Source organism: Sorex araneus, chromosome 3 (assembly GCF_027595985.1).
Source record: "Sorex araneus isolate mSorAra2 chromosome 3, mSorAra2.pri, whole genome shotgun sequence".
Classification (NCBI taxonomy): domain Eukaryota; kingdom Metazoa; phylum Chordata; class Mammalia; order Eulipotyphla; family Soricidae; genus Sorex; species Sorex araneus.
The window spans coordinates 47,164,276-47,182,147 of NC_073304.1; the positions used below are offsets into that span (position 1 = coordinate 47,164,276).

A 17,872-nucleotide genomic window follows, 5' to 3' on the forward strand; every position below is an offset into this window, starting at 1 on the left:
ATTACCTTTGCACTCCTATTTAGACATATAAACATATATCCAGTTATACTACTTCTGTGAATTTATCCCAAGAATACATAGCACTACTTTTAGAGGACATTTGCACACCTTGGATCACTGGTGTGCTACTTATAGCAGCCACAACATGAAAACACAAAGTTCTCATTAATCTGTTTATCCACTCATACATCACACATAAAGGATATAATATATACACACAATGGAACACTACTCAGCTGTGTGTGTATGTATGTGTGTGTATGTGTGTGTGTGTGTATGTGTGAAATCCTGCACTTTGGACAACATGGATGGTCCTTGAGGGAATTAAGCTAAATTAGACAAGACAATCAAAAAAATGAGGATTATGTGATTTCACTCATGTGGAATAAAATCAGAAAAATAAAGATTCTGACAACACATAGTGATTGCCAGAACAGAAGGAGTAAAGGGAGGGTTTAAATCATGTGAAAGGAGTAAAATGTATGGTGGTGAGAACAATGCATATACGTAGGTATAAAAGTATATACTAGAAAACTTATACAATGTTATAAACTAATATGAATACTCAAATATTATATATATACATCTGTAACCAAAGATGTAAGCCTAAATTCTTAGCTTTATTTCTACTCTCCCTTTGAGTGGTCTTTCATAAAGAGATTGCCAAGTTGCCATTGCAGGGACTAAGCATCTGCAATCAATTTAAATCTTTTTAAGCTTTTATTTTGTCCAATAAAAATGACATGTCTTCTATAGTTTTATAAATATTACTTTTCTCTGAAATCAGAAGGAGTATCAAAAAAAGTAATTTTATCAGAATTTTAATATTAAGAACTCTACTTTTCATAATAAATTCAGGTTTACCACAGAAATCATGCATGTGAAAGAAAAGCAAACAAGAATAAAAAGTTCTCCTGGGAGAAAAAGACCAATACTACCAACCACATCAATTAAATAAAAACAACTGGTTATCCCGGAGTTTATTAAAAAGCCAAAATTCTTAATATTTTATATAAGCTAGTAACACATAAAATGTTATCAACAAAGCATTGTTTATCATGCCTGTGCAAATAAAGATTTCTAAAATATATCTCAGTTAAAAAGCCCATTATGTATTTCTATAATATTTTATATTCTTTCCAATAATATAAATTTCCAAGAAAGACCAGAAATGGTACATGAAATAAAATTCATCAGAGATTTCAACCCTTAGCACAATCTGAGTAGAATATGCATAAATATGGTAAAATTATGTCAAGTCAAATGAAATGATATGAGAAATTCTATGGTTTTATAATATTTATTCTATTGTCAGATTAATTAAATTCTTTTAGAGAAATTTATATGGGTCTCTTGCCAACAATTTCAGGTATTCAAAACTTATTAGATTTTCACTGCCTACCACATACGAGGACCTTTATATTCACTTTACTAAGCATTTTATGCATTTTCATTTATTCCTTATAACAATTTTATATGGTAGGGACTATTCTTTATTACTATGAGTGCCATCAATCCATGTTACAGATCAAGAAGAGCAAAGTTTAGAGATGCTATTATTTATTCAGTGTTACATAGTACCAAAGAAGGAGATGAGATTCACATCCATATATCTTTGATTCTAGGCTTCCAGTTTTCACTTTGATATACTTGTCTCTCTAAGATGTTTCCAACATAATGAAAAAATCAAAATCCCTGAAAAGGGGCTGGATCAATAGCAAGTGGGTAGGACATTTGCCTTGCATGCGACCCACTTAGGTTTGATTCCCAGTATCCCAAATGGTCCCTGAGCACTGCCAGGAGTAATTCCCAATGCAGAGCCAAAGTAACCCCTGTGCATTGCTGGGTGTGACCCAAAAAGCAGGAAAAAAAAGACTGAAAAAACTTATAAACATATCCCAAAGTATATCCAGGGTACAGACTGGATAGATACATAATGCAATCCTGGTACAAATGTTGCAATCATCTACACTGGATAGAGGATAAAACAGGATAGTAGGGAAATGGACAGACTATACATTCTTCAGGTTATCTTTCTGGTGACTAAGATTTTTCTCTTCCAGTTTTATTTAAAAAACAACAACTATATGATGTCATCCTGTTTGTTGTACATTAAATCTCTAGTATTTAGTTACCTTCCTAAATTTTTGAATTTAACAATCCAGAGTTTATTTTTGAAGACAAGAACCTGAAGTACATAAGTACTGTGATGTTTCGTAGGCCATTTTGTACATGGATAATCAAACTGAGAGTAAAGTTGATAACTTCTTATGAAAGTTAGGGAACCTGGGCAGAAGTATGAATTTTGGACTTTCCACCAAAGTGCTGAACGAGGATCTATAGATAGAAATAGTATCTGATTCATATTGATGTGTAAATATGCAAAATTTGAGATATGGCTGAAATCCAAGAAGTAAATATTCTTGTTTTTGTTCAGTAAGAATGTTGCCACAATATAATAAGATTATGGAAAGCTGCCAAGGCAAAATTTGAGAAAACATATTGCTCTAAATTCCTTTACTAGTTTATATAATAATAAGCTAAATGTAAGATAAAATAACATGAAACATAAAGTAAGAAACATATATGTAAAACACACAGAAAAGAGAAGAAATAACCTATTCCAATTGTCAATATTTAAAAAACAAAGTTTGTATTTGGAAAAGGAGAACAAAATTACATCACTGTTGTAGTTAATGAAAAAAAAACTGATTAAAAAGAAAAAAGTTAACATTAAAGATACTGAAGTGCTTTATAAACTGAGACTAGGTTAGACAATTATAGCTATATTACTAGTATTCTAAATTCACTCTTAAATTAAAAAAAGTAAACCAAAACTGATTATGAAAATTATATATAATAGACTAGCAGTCTTTTTGAAATCCACCTAATAACCTGCCATTAAGCCCATAGTTAAAATTTGGCATATGCAGTCTTAAAAAGAGTTATTAACAGCATGAGAAATTTATTTATTACTAAAAGGTGGAAAGTGGGATATAGAATTTGTCAACAGTGAGGTTCAAATACAGTAGAGTCAGTGAGAGATAAATAAGACAGGAAAATAAAACCAACCCAAGAAAATTTATCAACCTTCTGCAAAACAGAAAAATTTTCTTAGATTTTCTAATGATAAGCTGTAATATAAGCTATATAATATGGTGAGAAAATAATACTAGGCTTACAAACTTATTTATGGTTTAAAAACGAAGTGGTTTGAGTGACAGAGTTCTGATATAAATCAGAAGACTCTGATGACTCTATATGAATCTACAGTGTAATTATTTCATTGTATTATATAGTGTTAACTTTTCAGTTTAGGAAATAAGTATGTTTATACTCTGGAGCTTAACAAGGAAACCAAACATTTCCTTTCAAGTTTATGTCAAACAAACATTTTAATAATATAATAACAAAAATACAAAATAGTTTAAAAACTTAACCTTAAAAATTCAAGATAAGTTTTAAAAGGTGTAATAATAAGAATGAATTTATGGGATATAGTCAATTTCAGGATGAACATTTGTATTTCCTTTTGAATAATCCATATTTTAAATTTATTTTTCTTTCTGTCTGTATGTGCGTATGTGCGTGTGTGTGTGTGTGTGTGCGTGTGTGTGTGGGTGTGGGTGTGTGGGTGTGTGTCTAAGTGGGGATTGAACCCAAAGCTTCATGCACTCAAGGCATAAACTTTACTATGGAGCAACATCTCTGTCTCTAAATATATGCTTTTTCTCTTGTGCAATTTCTTCTTTCATTAAGGCATATACAAAAATAAATGCTAAGTAAGATTTCTATTGCATTTTCTAAAAATATCAACTTGGTTAATCCTTTGGCAAGCAGTTGCAAGAAGACTGATTTCTAACATTTTGACCCTAACGACATTTTGATATGAAAAAACACTTATTATTTATTATATTTATAGAATAAACAGGAGAACAAACTCATAGCAATATGATTGTTCCTGAAAAGGATATTACACTAAACCTCAATATTTTTTTCTTTTTGGGTCACACACGGCAATTCACAGGGGTTACTCCTGGTTCATGTACACAGGAATTACTCCTGGCAGTGCTCGGGGGACCATATGGGATGCTGGGAATCGAACCTGGGTTGGCCATGTGCTAGGCAAATGCCCTACTCGCTGTGCTATAACTCCAGTCTCTAAACCTCAATTCTTTTTTTGTTTTTTTTTTAATTAATTAATTTTTTTAAATTAGTGAGTCACCGTGAGGGTACAGTTACAAATTTACCCATCTTCGTGCTTGTGTTTCCCTCATACAATGTTCGAGAACCCATCCCTCCACTAGTGTCCATTCTCGACCACCAACGAACCCAGTATCCCTCCCACCCTCCAATCCCATTCCCCCCCCACCCCGCCTCTGTGGCAGGGTATTTCATTTTGTTCTCTCTCTCCTTTTGGGTGTTGTGGTTTGCGATAGGGGTACTGAGTGGCCATCGTGTTCAGTCTCTAGTCTACTTTCAGCATGCATCTCCCTTCCCGTGTGGGATTTCCAACCACATTTTACTTGGTGTTCCCTTCTCTATCCGGGCTGCCTTTCTTTCCCCCAGCATGTGAGGCCAGCTTCCAAGCCATGGAGCAAACCTCCTTGTATTATATACTACTATTCTTGGGTGTTAGTCTCCTACTCTATTATTTTATATTCCACAGATCTAAACCTCAATTCTTAACTAAATATACAGAAGACATATGAGTGACTGTTCTTATAAAAAGTAACTAATTTAATATATGCAACACAGAGGCCAAGTATATGAGATAAATATCTAGATTCTGCTCTAAAAATCAAGAAATATTTTCACTTATAGAGCACTGTATAGGATATCCCTAACAAGGAAATATATATGCATATTAATTAAATTTAAATTTAAATGTTAACAGTATACATCAATGAAAATAACCATTAAATAAAATACTAATGAAGCAGATAAAATGAGATTTCCTTATAAAGGTGTTTTATTCTTTTGGAGGATAATATCTAGTAAGAATATACTAGTGAATGGGACTGGAGCAATAGCACATCGGGAAGGGCATTTGCCTTGCATGCAGCCGACCTGGGTTCGATTCCCAGCATCCCATCATGGTCCCCTGAGCAATGCCAGGGGTGATTCCTGAGTGTAGAGCCAGGAGTAACCCCTATGCATCACCGGGTGTGACCCCCCCCAAAAAAAAGAAAAAAAAGAATATATTAGTGAAAAATTCATTAATATGCATAACAACAAATATTCAGATGTAAATTACTACTACTAAAAATGTACATCTAAAAGGCTAATTATAAAAGGCAATGTATCGGCAAATAGAGTCAATTCATGGTCATTAAGTGGTTTTTTTCTAGCAGAGGCATCTGGTTATATCTGAGTTTGAATGCTGATTTAATTTTGTGATTGTGGGCATGTTTACTGGTTTAATTTGCTACGGACACAACCTAATTGTGAAAACTCATTTGGTTACTAGGGTAAACCTATGTAAGCAAAGATGTATGGAATATATTCAACAAATAATCATTGATTACTTATCAATAATTATGTCAAGTACTATTTTAGACCAAGAGGGATAGACAAGAAAGATTAATAAACTGCTTTTAAAATTTATGCGCTGAAAGGGAACAAAAAATAAATATACAAATATAAAGAGGAAGCATCCTGTGTGCTAATCAGAATGTCTTCCATAAAAAGGTAAGACATAATTGAGATCAATTATGAAGGATGTTATTTTCAAGAATATGTAGAAAGGATAGAAGAATAAGGAGAAAACAGACCAAAGTCTGAGTTTTGAAGAAAAGCACTGAGGGGTAATAAGATACAGTGCTGTTTGTATGTAGAGGAGACAAATTCTCATCATACATTTGTTGACAGAATAAAGGATATGGTCACTACTATATATTAGATAAAAGTAAAAGGACGTAAGAGGTTGGTGATTTTACAAGGAAAACACAAAAGCAATAAAATGTACTCCTTGAAAAACTTACTTAGGAATTTTTATGTTTATTTAAGAATTTAATTAAAGAGATCAAGAACTATATAGTAGTAAAACAACACAAATAATCTATCATTTCATATTTATTTACCTCTAGAGGCTTTTTTTTCTTGGGGAATTCTGAATCTATGCAGGTTTTAAATTTAAGACTTTTTAAAAAATAGTAATACTATGAATATGTATATTTTGATGTTGTTTATAATGAATAAGCAATGAATATTTTCATTGTTTCATATAGAAAATGTTTGAAATAATTCTGGAGGAGTTATATGAATTTTTCTTTAAAAATTTTTTAAAATTTATTTTGTTTATTTTTTGCTTTTTGGATCACACCCAACGATGCTCAGGGGTTACTCTTGGCTCTACACTCAGGAATTACTCCCGGCGGTCCATGGGGGACCATATGGAATGCCAGGGATCGAAACCAGGTCGGTTGTGTACAAGGCAAACATAGCCCTATATGAATTTTTCTTATCAGACTGGCAACTTTACTATACTCAGAGTTCTCTATTTCAAAGTGAAACAAACTTAAAAAGTTGTAAAGTATCAAGAAAAGATGCCTTTAAATTCAGTCATTTCTAATTATACTTTATATTAGATGAGCAAGATGTATGAATATTGTGGCAATTTTATTACACTTGTGAGGATGCTGTTGTTTCACCAAGTATCTATTTACCACAGAAGTGACAATATTTTTTGTAAAAAATAGGGGCCACTTCTATCAGTGTTTGGTAGATTGGGATGTGTCTGGGAGGGCCATGATGGCTACTGGGTGGTGCTCTGATGAGTATTATTATTAACACTTGAACTAAAGTTAGAATTGGCTAAAATATTTAAATTTGGGGAACTAACATTTTATAATAAAAGAAAAAAATGTCAAAGTATGATTAATAGATTTGAAAGCCTTCATTGCTCCCTACATGTATTTATTCTGTATTTTACTGTTTAAAATGTGAAGTTAAAATAAATTTAAAGGATGCAATTACTATCCTAAATTTATAGTGTCTATTTATTAGGACTATATTAAGGAAACAATCCAGAAGACTAAAAATATTTCAAATAGCTTTTTAGGGCTTTATCTTGCTTATTTCCTTCATTTATTCTCTTATAATTTATACATGTCAGTAAATTGAGAATGAATCCAAGACAGAGCAGCTCAAGGGAATAAGCCCACACCACAATATCCACACACTTCTACTCCCCTTCTCCTATGCTGTATACACACTCTGATGATCTGCTCAACCACAGTGCTTAAATCACTGTCAATCAAGAACACCAGATATTTCCACGGTTTCTACCAATGAGATACCATTTGGTTCCTGCTTACTGAAGCGAAGTATAATGAAAGAGAAAAATAAGGCATTTATAAATTTAATTACATGACTTTAAAATATCACAATGACTTTATATTGTGGTATAAGGCAACATCTTCTAAACCCCTTATTCAAATGTCATTTTATCAAATGAATGGCCAAATGAATGTAGGTCAAATCTTATATAATGACAAAATTGCTACCCCTCTCAGATGAAATCTGAAGTTGTGTGCCTTTATATTATTAAACTATTGGATATGTTATGTAAATTCCAGTCCATTTCATTTAATCAGCCTCCAATTCAGAAGCTATAAAGTCAAAGAAAATACAATATGCTTAGTATAACTTATTTAAAGAAAATCATTTAGTATAGCCAGGATTTGAACACTTTTCAAATTTCTAGTAATTAATTCATGGTCAGAAACATATGCAATATTCAGAATACTTTCAAAAATACAAACTTCTAACTAAAATATAGTCCAAATGATAAAGAATTGAACTTAGATTTTCAAGTGTAAATTTAAGAAATAAACCTACCTTTGATTCGAGGTAGACATTTGCTGATGACATTTTTGTTATTTTGCATATGTAACTAACTAGAGAGATGGCACAAAGAATAAATAGGCTATCATTAATTAATGCACGAACAAACACAGTCCATTTCAACTGGTTTTCTGGGACATCTCCATGGACTAGCATTGCACAAGTCAAGTTCACCACTAAAAAGAGGAGGCTGGCCAATATAAAGCCCAAATGCAGAAGAATTCTGAAAGAAAAAATGAGTTTATTAGATATTTATAAAATAAAGAATTAAATTTAATTCTGAACTAATGTTACTTTAGGGAAAATAATGCTTTCTAAAGTATTTTAAATTTCATTAAATGGAAACTTGGTATTTATGCTATTATGAAATTAATATCTTAACCACTTTTTTTTTTTTTGGTTTTTGGGTCACACCCGGCAATGCACAGGGGTTACTCCTGGCTCTGCACTCAGGAGTTACCCCTGGTGGTGCTCAGGGGACCATATGGGATGCTGGGAATCGAACCCGGGTCGGCCGCGTGCAAGGCAGACACCCTACCCGCTGTGCTATTGCTCCAGCCCCATTTTAACCACTTTTAAAAGATATTCTACTTTAAAGCATTAATTAAAAAATAATCTCATGAGGACCATGACTCAGTTACTTTTACTTGGAAAAGCATATGACTCTTAAGGTGTTTGTGTTGTGTGTGTGTGTGTGTGTGTGTGTGTGTGTGTTTGTGAAGGTTTGAGCCACAGCTAGTACTGTTTAGGGACTGATTCTGGTCTTGCTTGGGAGGCCAGTTAGTACTCTTGCATGTAAAACATGAACTTGTTCATTTCAGCGATCTATATCACCCAGTACTACTTTAGCATTATATATGTAATACAAAAGTTTTCATTTCTATAATTGAAGCATACTTTCATTGACATTTTCAGTCTAAGAGTTATTGCATTTCAAATATTTACTAGAAAATTATGGTGCTGAAGAGATAGTATAGAGCATAAGGTTCTTGCATGTGGTCACTTAAGGGTCAATATTCAGCACCTGGTATGGTTCCTGAGCACTACCAGGAGGGATTTTTGAATACAGTGCCAGAAGGAAGCCCTGAGCATCACTGGGTTTGGCCCCCAAACAAACAAACAAAAATATTAGAAAATTAACATATCTGAATAATAGTTGATTGCTAATACTAATTTTAAGAAGTAGTGAAAACAAGTTTGAACAGTGTTAAATATTAAGAACTTCTGCAATCAACAGCAAACTGACTTTCAAGTCTGACTAAAGAAGAACACAGGGACAATATCTGTAGAGTTTCAGGTACTCATCGACAGTTTATCTTCTCATAAAATTGCATATTTACTATATATATGTATATATAGAACAACTCCAAAAATTCTACTTCCATCTAAGCAAAACTATTTCACCTTATAAAAACTATTCTATATCAAATAGCTATCTCTATCAAATAGGTGTAATGGGATCCATTTAAAAGCAAAATGCATTTATACTCTAAATTTATAGAATCCAGGGTATTCACTTGATATCCTCTTCCATTTGGAGTCACTTTTAATAGGGGAAACATAAAATACTGTCTGCCTTTAAAAATAATTTGCGGGGCTGGAGCGATAGCACAGCAGGTAGGGCATTTGCCTTGCACGCGGCCGACCCCGGTTCGATTCCCAGCATCCCATATAGTCCCCTGAGCACCGCCAGGGGTGATTCCTGAGTGCAGAGCCAGGAGTAACCCTTGTGCATCGCCAGGTGTGACCCAAAAAGCAAAAAAAAATATATATAAAAATAAAAATTAAAAAAATAAAAATAATTTGCACGGGCAAACTGTAGGCAATGGGCAAAAAAATGTATAAAAGAAAACTGTGTTTAAGTATAAACATTTCAGTTGAAAAAGTTGAATTTTAGTAGTCTCAGATTAATAAAAAGAGTTACATAGTTTGAAACCCAAATGGACCTTGAAATTGTTTCTATATCTGAGTGGATTATAATAGGCTAGGAAACCAAAGCATAGAAAGGTTTAAATGAGCTCTTGGTGAATTAGAGAGATAATTGATCTGAAAACCAAATCTCATGATTCTCCAGCTTAGCAATTTCATTTGGCAGGTCAGTCAGTACTTAAACATTGTTTATTTCATAAGCTAATAATATATTCTTGGAACATAATATAAATTTAGCATTTGTAGACTCTATGAAGTCACATCTGGAGGGGCACAGGGGAGGAAAAATAGAGAGGTACTAAAGAGCAAATGTGGATTATTCAATTCACTTTCTTTGGAACTAATCTAACTTTTTGATTTTCTGTAATCTTTGAAGAAACACTCTAATACTATATTCTTCTACCTTGAGAAGACTATTGTAAAAAAATTGAGACTTGCTATTTATAACACTTACCTGTGCTTGTCAAGCTCAGTGGCACATCTGACTTTACATATAACCTATAAAGAGAATAAAAATGATTTGAAACCATGTAATATAACATTTTAAAATTTGTTCTCACTTTGTATTTCAGTAGTAGAATGATAAATAGCCAGCAAAAAAGTTTAAATATTAATCTTATTACCATAAGGCAAAAACCAGATAGGTTTCCAAAGCTTAATAGATAAGTTTCTTTGTTGTAGTCATAAATTTAAATTACTACCTTCTAAACTTTTAACACAATTAATTCTGTTAAAGTTAAGCAGGTAAGAAGAATTTGAAATATGGTAGATTCTGAGAGCAAAGTTAGAATTACAAAGTCTTCTACATAAATAATATGAAGATTTAAAATATTTTTTGGTAAATATTTCAAAACACTGAATTTAATCTGGCATCAATGTACAAACTACTATAGAGGAATTACAGACTAGAAGTAGAGAGCATAATCATAAGATTCATACACACACTACATTAAGAAATTGGGTACACTTGAGTCACTGCTAGAGGGAAACTGATAATGAGGTGAGTTTGGAGTTGGAATATGGCATGCCTGAATCTCTATTATTAACACTATTTCAAATAACAGTGCCTAAATAAAAACTGGGGGTAAAAATGAATAGGGTGTACAAAAGTCCATGGCTTTCCTATATACAAATAATGAAAGAGAAGAAAGGGACATTAAAAATACAATCCCGTTCACAATAGTACCTCAGAAAATCAAGTACTTTGGAATCAACCTAACCTATACAAGGAAAATTACAAAACACTACTTCAAAAAATAAAAGAGGACACTAGGAAATGGAGACACATCCCCTGCTCATGAATAGGGAGAAGTAACATGATCAAAATGGCAATAATGCCCAAAGCACTATACAAATTTAATGCAGTCCCTATCAGGATACCCTTGACATTTTTCAAAAAAATAGACAAAACACTCCTGAAATTCATATGGAACAATAATCCCCACGAATAGCTAAAGCAGTCCTTGGGAAAAAGAAGATGGGTGGCATCACCTTCCCCAACTTCAAACTCTACTACAAAGCAGTAGTAATTAAAACAGCATGGTATTGGGCTAGAAACAGACCTGTAGACCAATGGAACAGAATTGAATATACTGTCACAGACCCCAAATATATGGCCACTTAATCTTTGACAAAGGAGCAAGAAATGTGAAGTGGAACAAGAAAGCCTCTTCAACAAGTGGTGCTGGGAAAACTGGATAGCTACCTGCAAAAAAATGAACTCTGACCTCTGTCTAATTCCAGGCACAAAAGTCAGATCAAAGTGTATTAAAGACTTCAATATCAGACATGAATCTATAAGGTACATAGAGGAAAATGTAGGTAGAACTCTCTGTAACATTGAAGCTAAAAGTATCTTTAAAGATGAAACGGCACTGACCATGCAAGTGAAAGCAAATATAAACAAATGGGACTACATCAAACTAAGAAGCTTCTGCGCTTCAAAAGAAACCCTGACCAAAATACAGAAAGAGCCAGAGCCCGCAGAATGGGAAAGTATATTTACCCAATACCCACCTGATAAGGGATTAATATCTATGATATACAAGACACTAGTAGAATTGTATAAGAAAAAAACTCTAACCCCATCAAAAAATGGGGAGAAGAAATGAACAGAAGTTTCCTCAAAAAAGAAATACAAATGGCCAAAAAGCACAAGAAAAAATGCTCCATATTGCTAGTCATCAGGGAGATGCAAATCAAAACAACAATGAGATATCATCTCACACCACAGAGACTGGCACACATTCAAAAGAACAAAAGCAACCAGTGCTGGCGTGGATGTGGGGAAAAAGGGACGCTCCTTCACTGTTGGGGGGAATGTCGACTGGTCCAGCCTTTCTGGAAAACAATATGGACAGTCCTTCATAAACTAGAAATTGAGCTTCCATATGACCCCGTAATACCACTTCTGGGAATATAGCCTGAGGATGCGAAAAAGCACAGTAGAAATGACATCTGTACCTATATGTTCATTGCAGCACTGTTCACAATAGCCAAAATCTGGAAACAACCTGAGTGCCCTAGAACAGATGACTGGTGAAAGAAACTTTGGCTACATAATGGAATACTATGCAGCTGTTAGGAGAGATGAAGTCATGAAATTTGCTTATAAATGGATAGACCTGGAGAATATCATGCTAAGTGAAATGAGTCACAAACAGAGGGACAGACATAGAAGGACTGCACTCACTTGTGGAATATAGAATAACATCACATGAAGCTGACACCCAAGGAAGGTAGATATAAGGGCCAGGGGGATTGCCCCACAGCTGGAAGCCTGCTTCATGAGCAGCGGGGAGAAGGCATATGGAATAGAGAAGGGATCACTAAGAAAATGATGGCTGGAAGAATCAGTCGGGATAGGAGATGCATGCTAAAAGTAAGGTAATGGACCAAACATGATGACCCCTCAGTGTCTGTGTTGCAAGTCATGATGCCCAAAAGTAGAGAGAGAGTATGGGGAATATTGTCTGCCATGGAGGCAGGGGGAGGGTGGGAAAGGGGATATTGGTGGTGGGGAATGTTCGTTGGTGGAGGGATGGGTGTTTGATCATTGTGAGATTGTAACCCAAACATGAAAGCTTGTAACTATCTCACAGTGAATCAATAAAATAAAAAAAAAGGGTGCAAACTTCAGGGGCTTGGAAATGAGTAAAAAAATCAGAAAGAAATAATTTAAGTACTTGATAATTTGCTCATTTCATTCAAACATTCACTAAGAAAACACTTTAAAAGTTTCCATAGATTCATTCATAGATTCATAAACTGTTTTTACTTTCAAGTAATTCAGTGCATGGAAGAAAGAGATAAACCATCTGCTTTTTTAATAATGTGAAAGATAATTGCTCATTTGAGTTTTTTATTCTCATCTCTGTGAACATAGTCATTTTTAAATTGTAATAAAACACATACAGTAAAATTTACTATGCAACCATTTTAATGTATTGTTCAGTTTTATTAAGTACCTTAGCACTGCTGTGCAACCATCACTGTAGGATTACATAGCCTCAGGTAGTTTAGGTTTACTGGGTTACTCCCGTTACAGTGCTCCCATTCCTCTTTGTTTATTTGTAGCTTCTTTATTAGTGTTCTGTTGACTTGTGAATATTGTTTTTCTCTTCTTCTTGAGTCCTTTGCATAGTTTATTCAGAGCGTCCTTTTTGTATGGACACAGGAAGACTTAGCAAATGCTATGCTTTTGTAACCTGGAAGTCATTTGACTCTACATGATATTTTCCTCCTGGGCATCTGTTCTCTGACCTAAGCCTCAGCTGCCCTTACTTCCTAGCACCCCCAAAAGCAGGATCCCGATGAGGGACGAGATGAGTTGTGTGCTACCCTTGCATTGAGATGGGCCTGGCCAAAGTGCCTAATGCTTAACTATAAGTTAAGAGCTTGATCATGGACAAATGTTGTCATGATCCAAACAGTGATAACTAGATTTGGACCCTGCTAGGGTTAGGAGTGATTAATCTGGCCTGAGTGCTGTAGTCTGAGCCTGTTTAAGATGTTGCCAGGAGAGCTGCCTTGCAAGCCTCAATTTATCTCTTGCTAAATCCATACAAAAATAACTAGTATTAAGATGTTAATGAGTGTTTGGACTAAGGAAAGAAAAAAAAAACCTTAAGAATCAGGAAGGGCTTTGGAATGCCCTGCCCTCAGGAAGGGCTTTCTTATGTTGATTTTGCTACCTGGCTGGGTGTAGCCTAGAGGGCAAGGTGGGAGAGACAAGTAGGAGAGAGGAGAGAAGAGAGAGGCTGGAGTTGGGAGTGTGGGAGATGAGAAAGATGGAAGATTGAATAAACGGAACTAATCAGCAACCAGCTTGGTCCTCGTTCTTCCTTCGCCTATCCTTGGCCAACGGCTGTCCCGATCCAGTCCATACACAGAGGTTCCAGAGCACCGAACGCGGGCGGTGAGACACAGCTGCCCGGAGAGCCTGCGAGTGCACATGCCCCTCAGCAAGCCTTAGTTTTTTACACATCACCATCCTTTTCCTCCCCAACTTTACATCTTCCCAAACTGGAGTTCTAACCCACTGAACAAAAAGTCCCAGTTTTTCCCTCCTCCAGTTCCTGGTAATCACCATACTACTTTCTCTCTTAAATATGACTATTCGATCTACCTCACATTTGGGCAGTCATACCATATGTGAGCACATTTTTGACAAGCTTATTTTGCTTAACATGTCTACAAGGTTCAACTATATTGTGGTATGGATCAGAATTTCTTTTAAGTTACTAGTTTGCCTGCTGTAATAAGAATCACGTAAAATTGGTACCAGAGCATTAGTACAGGGCTATGGAGCTTGCCTTGCATGCATCTAACATGAGTTTGATTCCCAGTATCACATATTACTCTGAGCACCCGAGTTACTCTGGTGTCATGAATTACTTCAAGCACTGCCAGGCTTAAGTACTGAGTGCAGAGCGAGGAGTTACCCTTGAGCATCTCCAGGTGTGGCCCCCAGACAAACAAACAAAAAAGAAACATGCAAAGCTATTTGGAGTCTATATAAATATAGGGCTTTTTGGAGGGGAGTACACTAAACTGTGCTCAGGGCTTATTCCTGGCTGTGTGCTCAGGGATTACTCCTGGTAGAGTCTTAGGGCTCAAATGTAGTTCCAGGAATTAAACCTGAATCAAATGACTTGCCCCTGTACTATCTCTCCAGCCCTGATTTTTAAATTAAAAATTTTAATTACGTGGGGCTGGAGCGACAGCACAGCGGGTAGGGCATTTGCCTTGCACGCGGCCTACCCGGGTTCGATTCCCAGCATCCCATATGGTCCCTGAGCACCGCCAGGGGTAATTCCTGAGTGCAGAGCCAGGAGTAACCCCTGTGCATCGCCAGGTGTGACCCAAAAAGCAAAAAAAAAAAAAATTATTTACATATCTCGCTGGAGTGATAGCACAGCGGTTGGGCTTTCGCCTTTCACACGGCCGACCTGAGTTCGATTCCTCTGCCCCTCTCGGAGAGCCCAGCAAGCTACCTAGAGTATCGAGCCCTCCCGGCAGAGTCTGGCAAGATACCCGTGCATACTGGATATGCCAAAAATACTAACAATAGGTCTCTCAATGAGAGACGTTACTGGTACCCACTCGAACAAATCGATGAGCAACGATGAGCAACGGGATGACAGTGACAGAGTGATTTATGTATCAGTTTACAATCGTATTAAAGTTGTTATTTTATAGGTGTAGAGCTACTATGCCAATGTGAATGTCACTACTGTTTTCTCTTCAAACATTCCATCTATTATAGCAACTATAAATTCTTGCCTAAATAATTATTATGGAGCAATTTCTTTTTAATATGTAAACTTGATCACACTATTCCAGGAAAAAATCCCTACTCCTTTGATACATAAAAAAATTTTTTTAATCCTCCAGGCCCATCTTCCCATAATTCCAGTTTTATCTTTAATCTTAAAGTCTGGTCATTATGAATTATTAACAACTTTTCAAATCAGGGGCTCAATTTCACCATCTCCCTGTCTTTATATATTTATTTTTTCTTAAACATGTTATCATGTTCGTATAGGAAATTTCAATACATCCTTTAAAACTTTATTCAAGTGTCTGTTTTTTTTTATATTATTAAGTGTCTTGAAAAGAGCAAAATGCCTGTATCTTTGTATCATACTATGAGATATTTAGTTATATATGCATTTTCCTCTTGAAAGAAACCACAACTTACTCAGATTTATAGCTCCAGTGCTTAGCATAATGGGTGGTTAATAGTAGGACTTCAAAAAAGGGTTTGAACACATAAACAATGAAGTGAGGTTAAAGTAAGTTGGTGTCAGATGGGTGAGTAAAAAGTAATACACCACAAACTGAAGCTAGAGGGACATGCAGTTGTCCGATTATGAAGACTTGTGTAAACATGCTGGAGAGTTAGGTTTTAACTGTCACACAGTCCATATTGTGATTTTATGTTTGAATGACTTCTTAGATGACAGTATGAAAAATGTAATAGAATAGCACAAAGAATTCTAGTTAGAAATCTTTTGAATTTGAACAAGTCCACTAAAGTATGCTTGAATCTCAAAAACTGACAGAATAAGGGCTTCACTGACAAAGGATTTTAAAGTCAGGGGGTGAAACTGATTCTTAGTTTAAAAAATTTAAAAAAAATTAATTAAAGAGTCATGATCTACGGAGTTATTGACAGATGAGTTTTAAGAATACAATACTCCAGGGGCCGGAGCAATAGCACAGCGGGTAGGGCGTTTGCCTTGCACGCGGCCGACCCAGGTTCGATCCCCGGCATCCCATATGGTCCCCCAAGCACTGCCAGGAGTAATTCCTGAGTGCAAAGCCAGGAGTAACCCCTGAGCATCGCTGGGTGTGACCCAAAAAGCAAAAAAAAAAAAAAAAAAAAAAAAGAATACAATACTCCAATACCAATCCCACCACCAGTGTCAACTTCCCTCCTTCAGTATTCCCATACTTCCTCTTTCTCCTTCCCCATCGGCCACCTTGGTAAGCATATTTCTAAGTTCAGTGGTTGTAGTTTAGGTAACATGTTTTCAGTTTTGTTGAGCCCGTGCTTTGGATATATAGCTGCATCAGTCTCCTACATCATTAGTATACCTGAGGCCCTGACAGCTTTCATCCATTACTTCCATTTCTCATTTTCTTCCTCACCCCCTCAAAGGCAATTAAAAAAAAGAGCAGGAGCACTAATTCTTGTAGAAAGATTGCCACTGTGTCGGGGAGGAGAGTAGGTCTTGGAAGGGACCACTACGACACTACGACATGGATAGAGGAAAGCGGTCACTCTGGATGAGGACTGGGTGCTGAAAGGAGGTAAAGTAGTATGCATGATACCTTATCAATAACAGTATTGTAAACCACAGTGCCTAAAAGGAAAAAGGAAAAAGGAAACAGTGCCTGGCATGGAAGCCGGTTGTGGGGTAGGAGGAAAACTTGGGAACTTTGGTGAAATAAAGTTTCATTGGTGAAGGGATCAATGTTGGAACACTGTATTACTGAAACTCAATCATGAATGGTTTTGCAATTTATGATCTTTCAATTTAAAATTTTAAGATATTTTATGGGTTGGAGCGATAGCCCAGCGGGTAGGGCATTTGCCTTGCAAGCAGCTGACCCGGGTTTGATTCCTCCACCCCTCTCGTAGAGCCCAGCAAGCTACCAAGAGTATCTTGCCCACACAGCAGAGCCTGGCAAGCTTCCCGTGGCCCATTCAATATGCCCAAAACAGTAACAAGTCTCACAATGGAGGCGTTACTGGTGCCCGCCCAAGAAAATCGATGAGCAACGAGATGACAGTGATACAGTGAAGATCTTTTATAGTCCCTAACTTAACACTATGGTATCAAGGGAAAAATATAGAAAAAAAAGAAACAAAACAGATGAGCATATAGGTGGAGGAGAGTGGACCAGACAGATATTTTGACGTAGAGAATGGATAAGAGAATTTGGCAGTGGATTAAATTTCTTTTTTCTTAATATAGTAAGGCTCCTTGGAGATGACTGCTGGACTAGAACCATTACCAACTGGATTCCACGGGATGTCAAAAGAACGCCTGGCTGCCCACCTACGAGATGGTCAGACTTCTTTGTC

The 17,872-nt window shown here is 35.8% G+C and overlaps 1 protein-coding gene across 1 annotated transcript in view; it reads right to left on the reverse strand.

The window, feature by feature from the left end:
- Positions 1–17,872, reverse strand: part of GPR137C (G protein-coupled receptor 137C) — a 69,756-nt gene that overhangs the window by 20,595 nt on the left and 31,289 nt on the right. Inside the window, exons 2-3 of the mRNA XM_004602011.2 lie at positions 10,232–10,275; positions 7,843–8,071 (exon numbers count right to left, since the gene is read on the reverse strand). Of these exons, the coding sequence (XP_004602068.2) occupies positions 7,843–8,071; positions 10,232–10,275 (273 nt within the window). The remainder of the gene's footprint in view (positions 1–7,842; positions 8,072–10,231; positions 10,276–17,872) is intronic.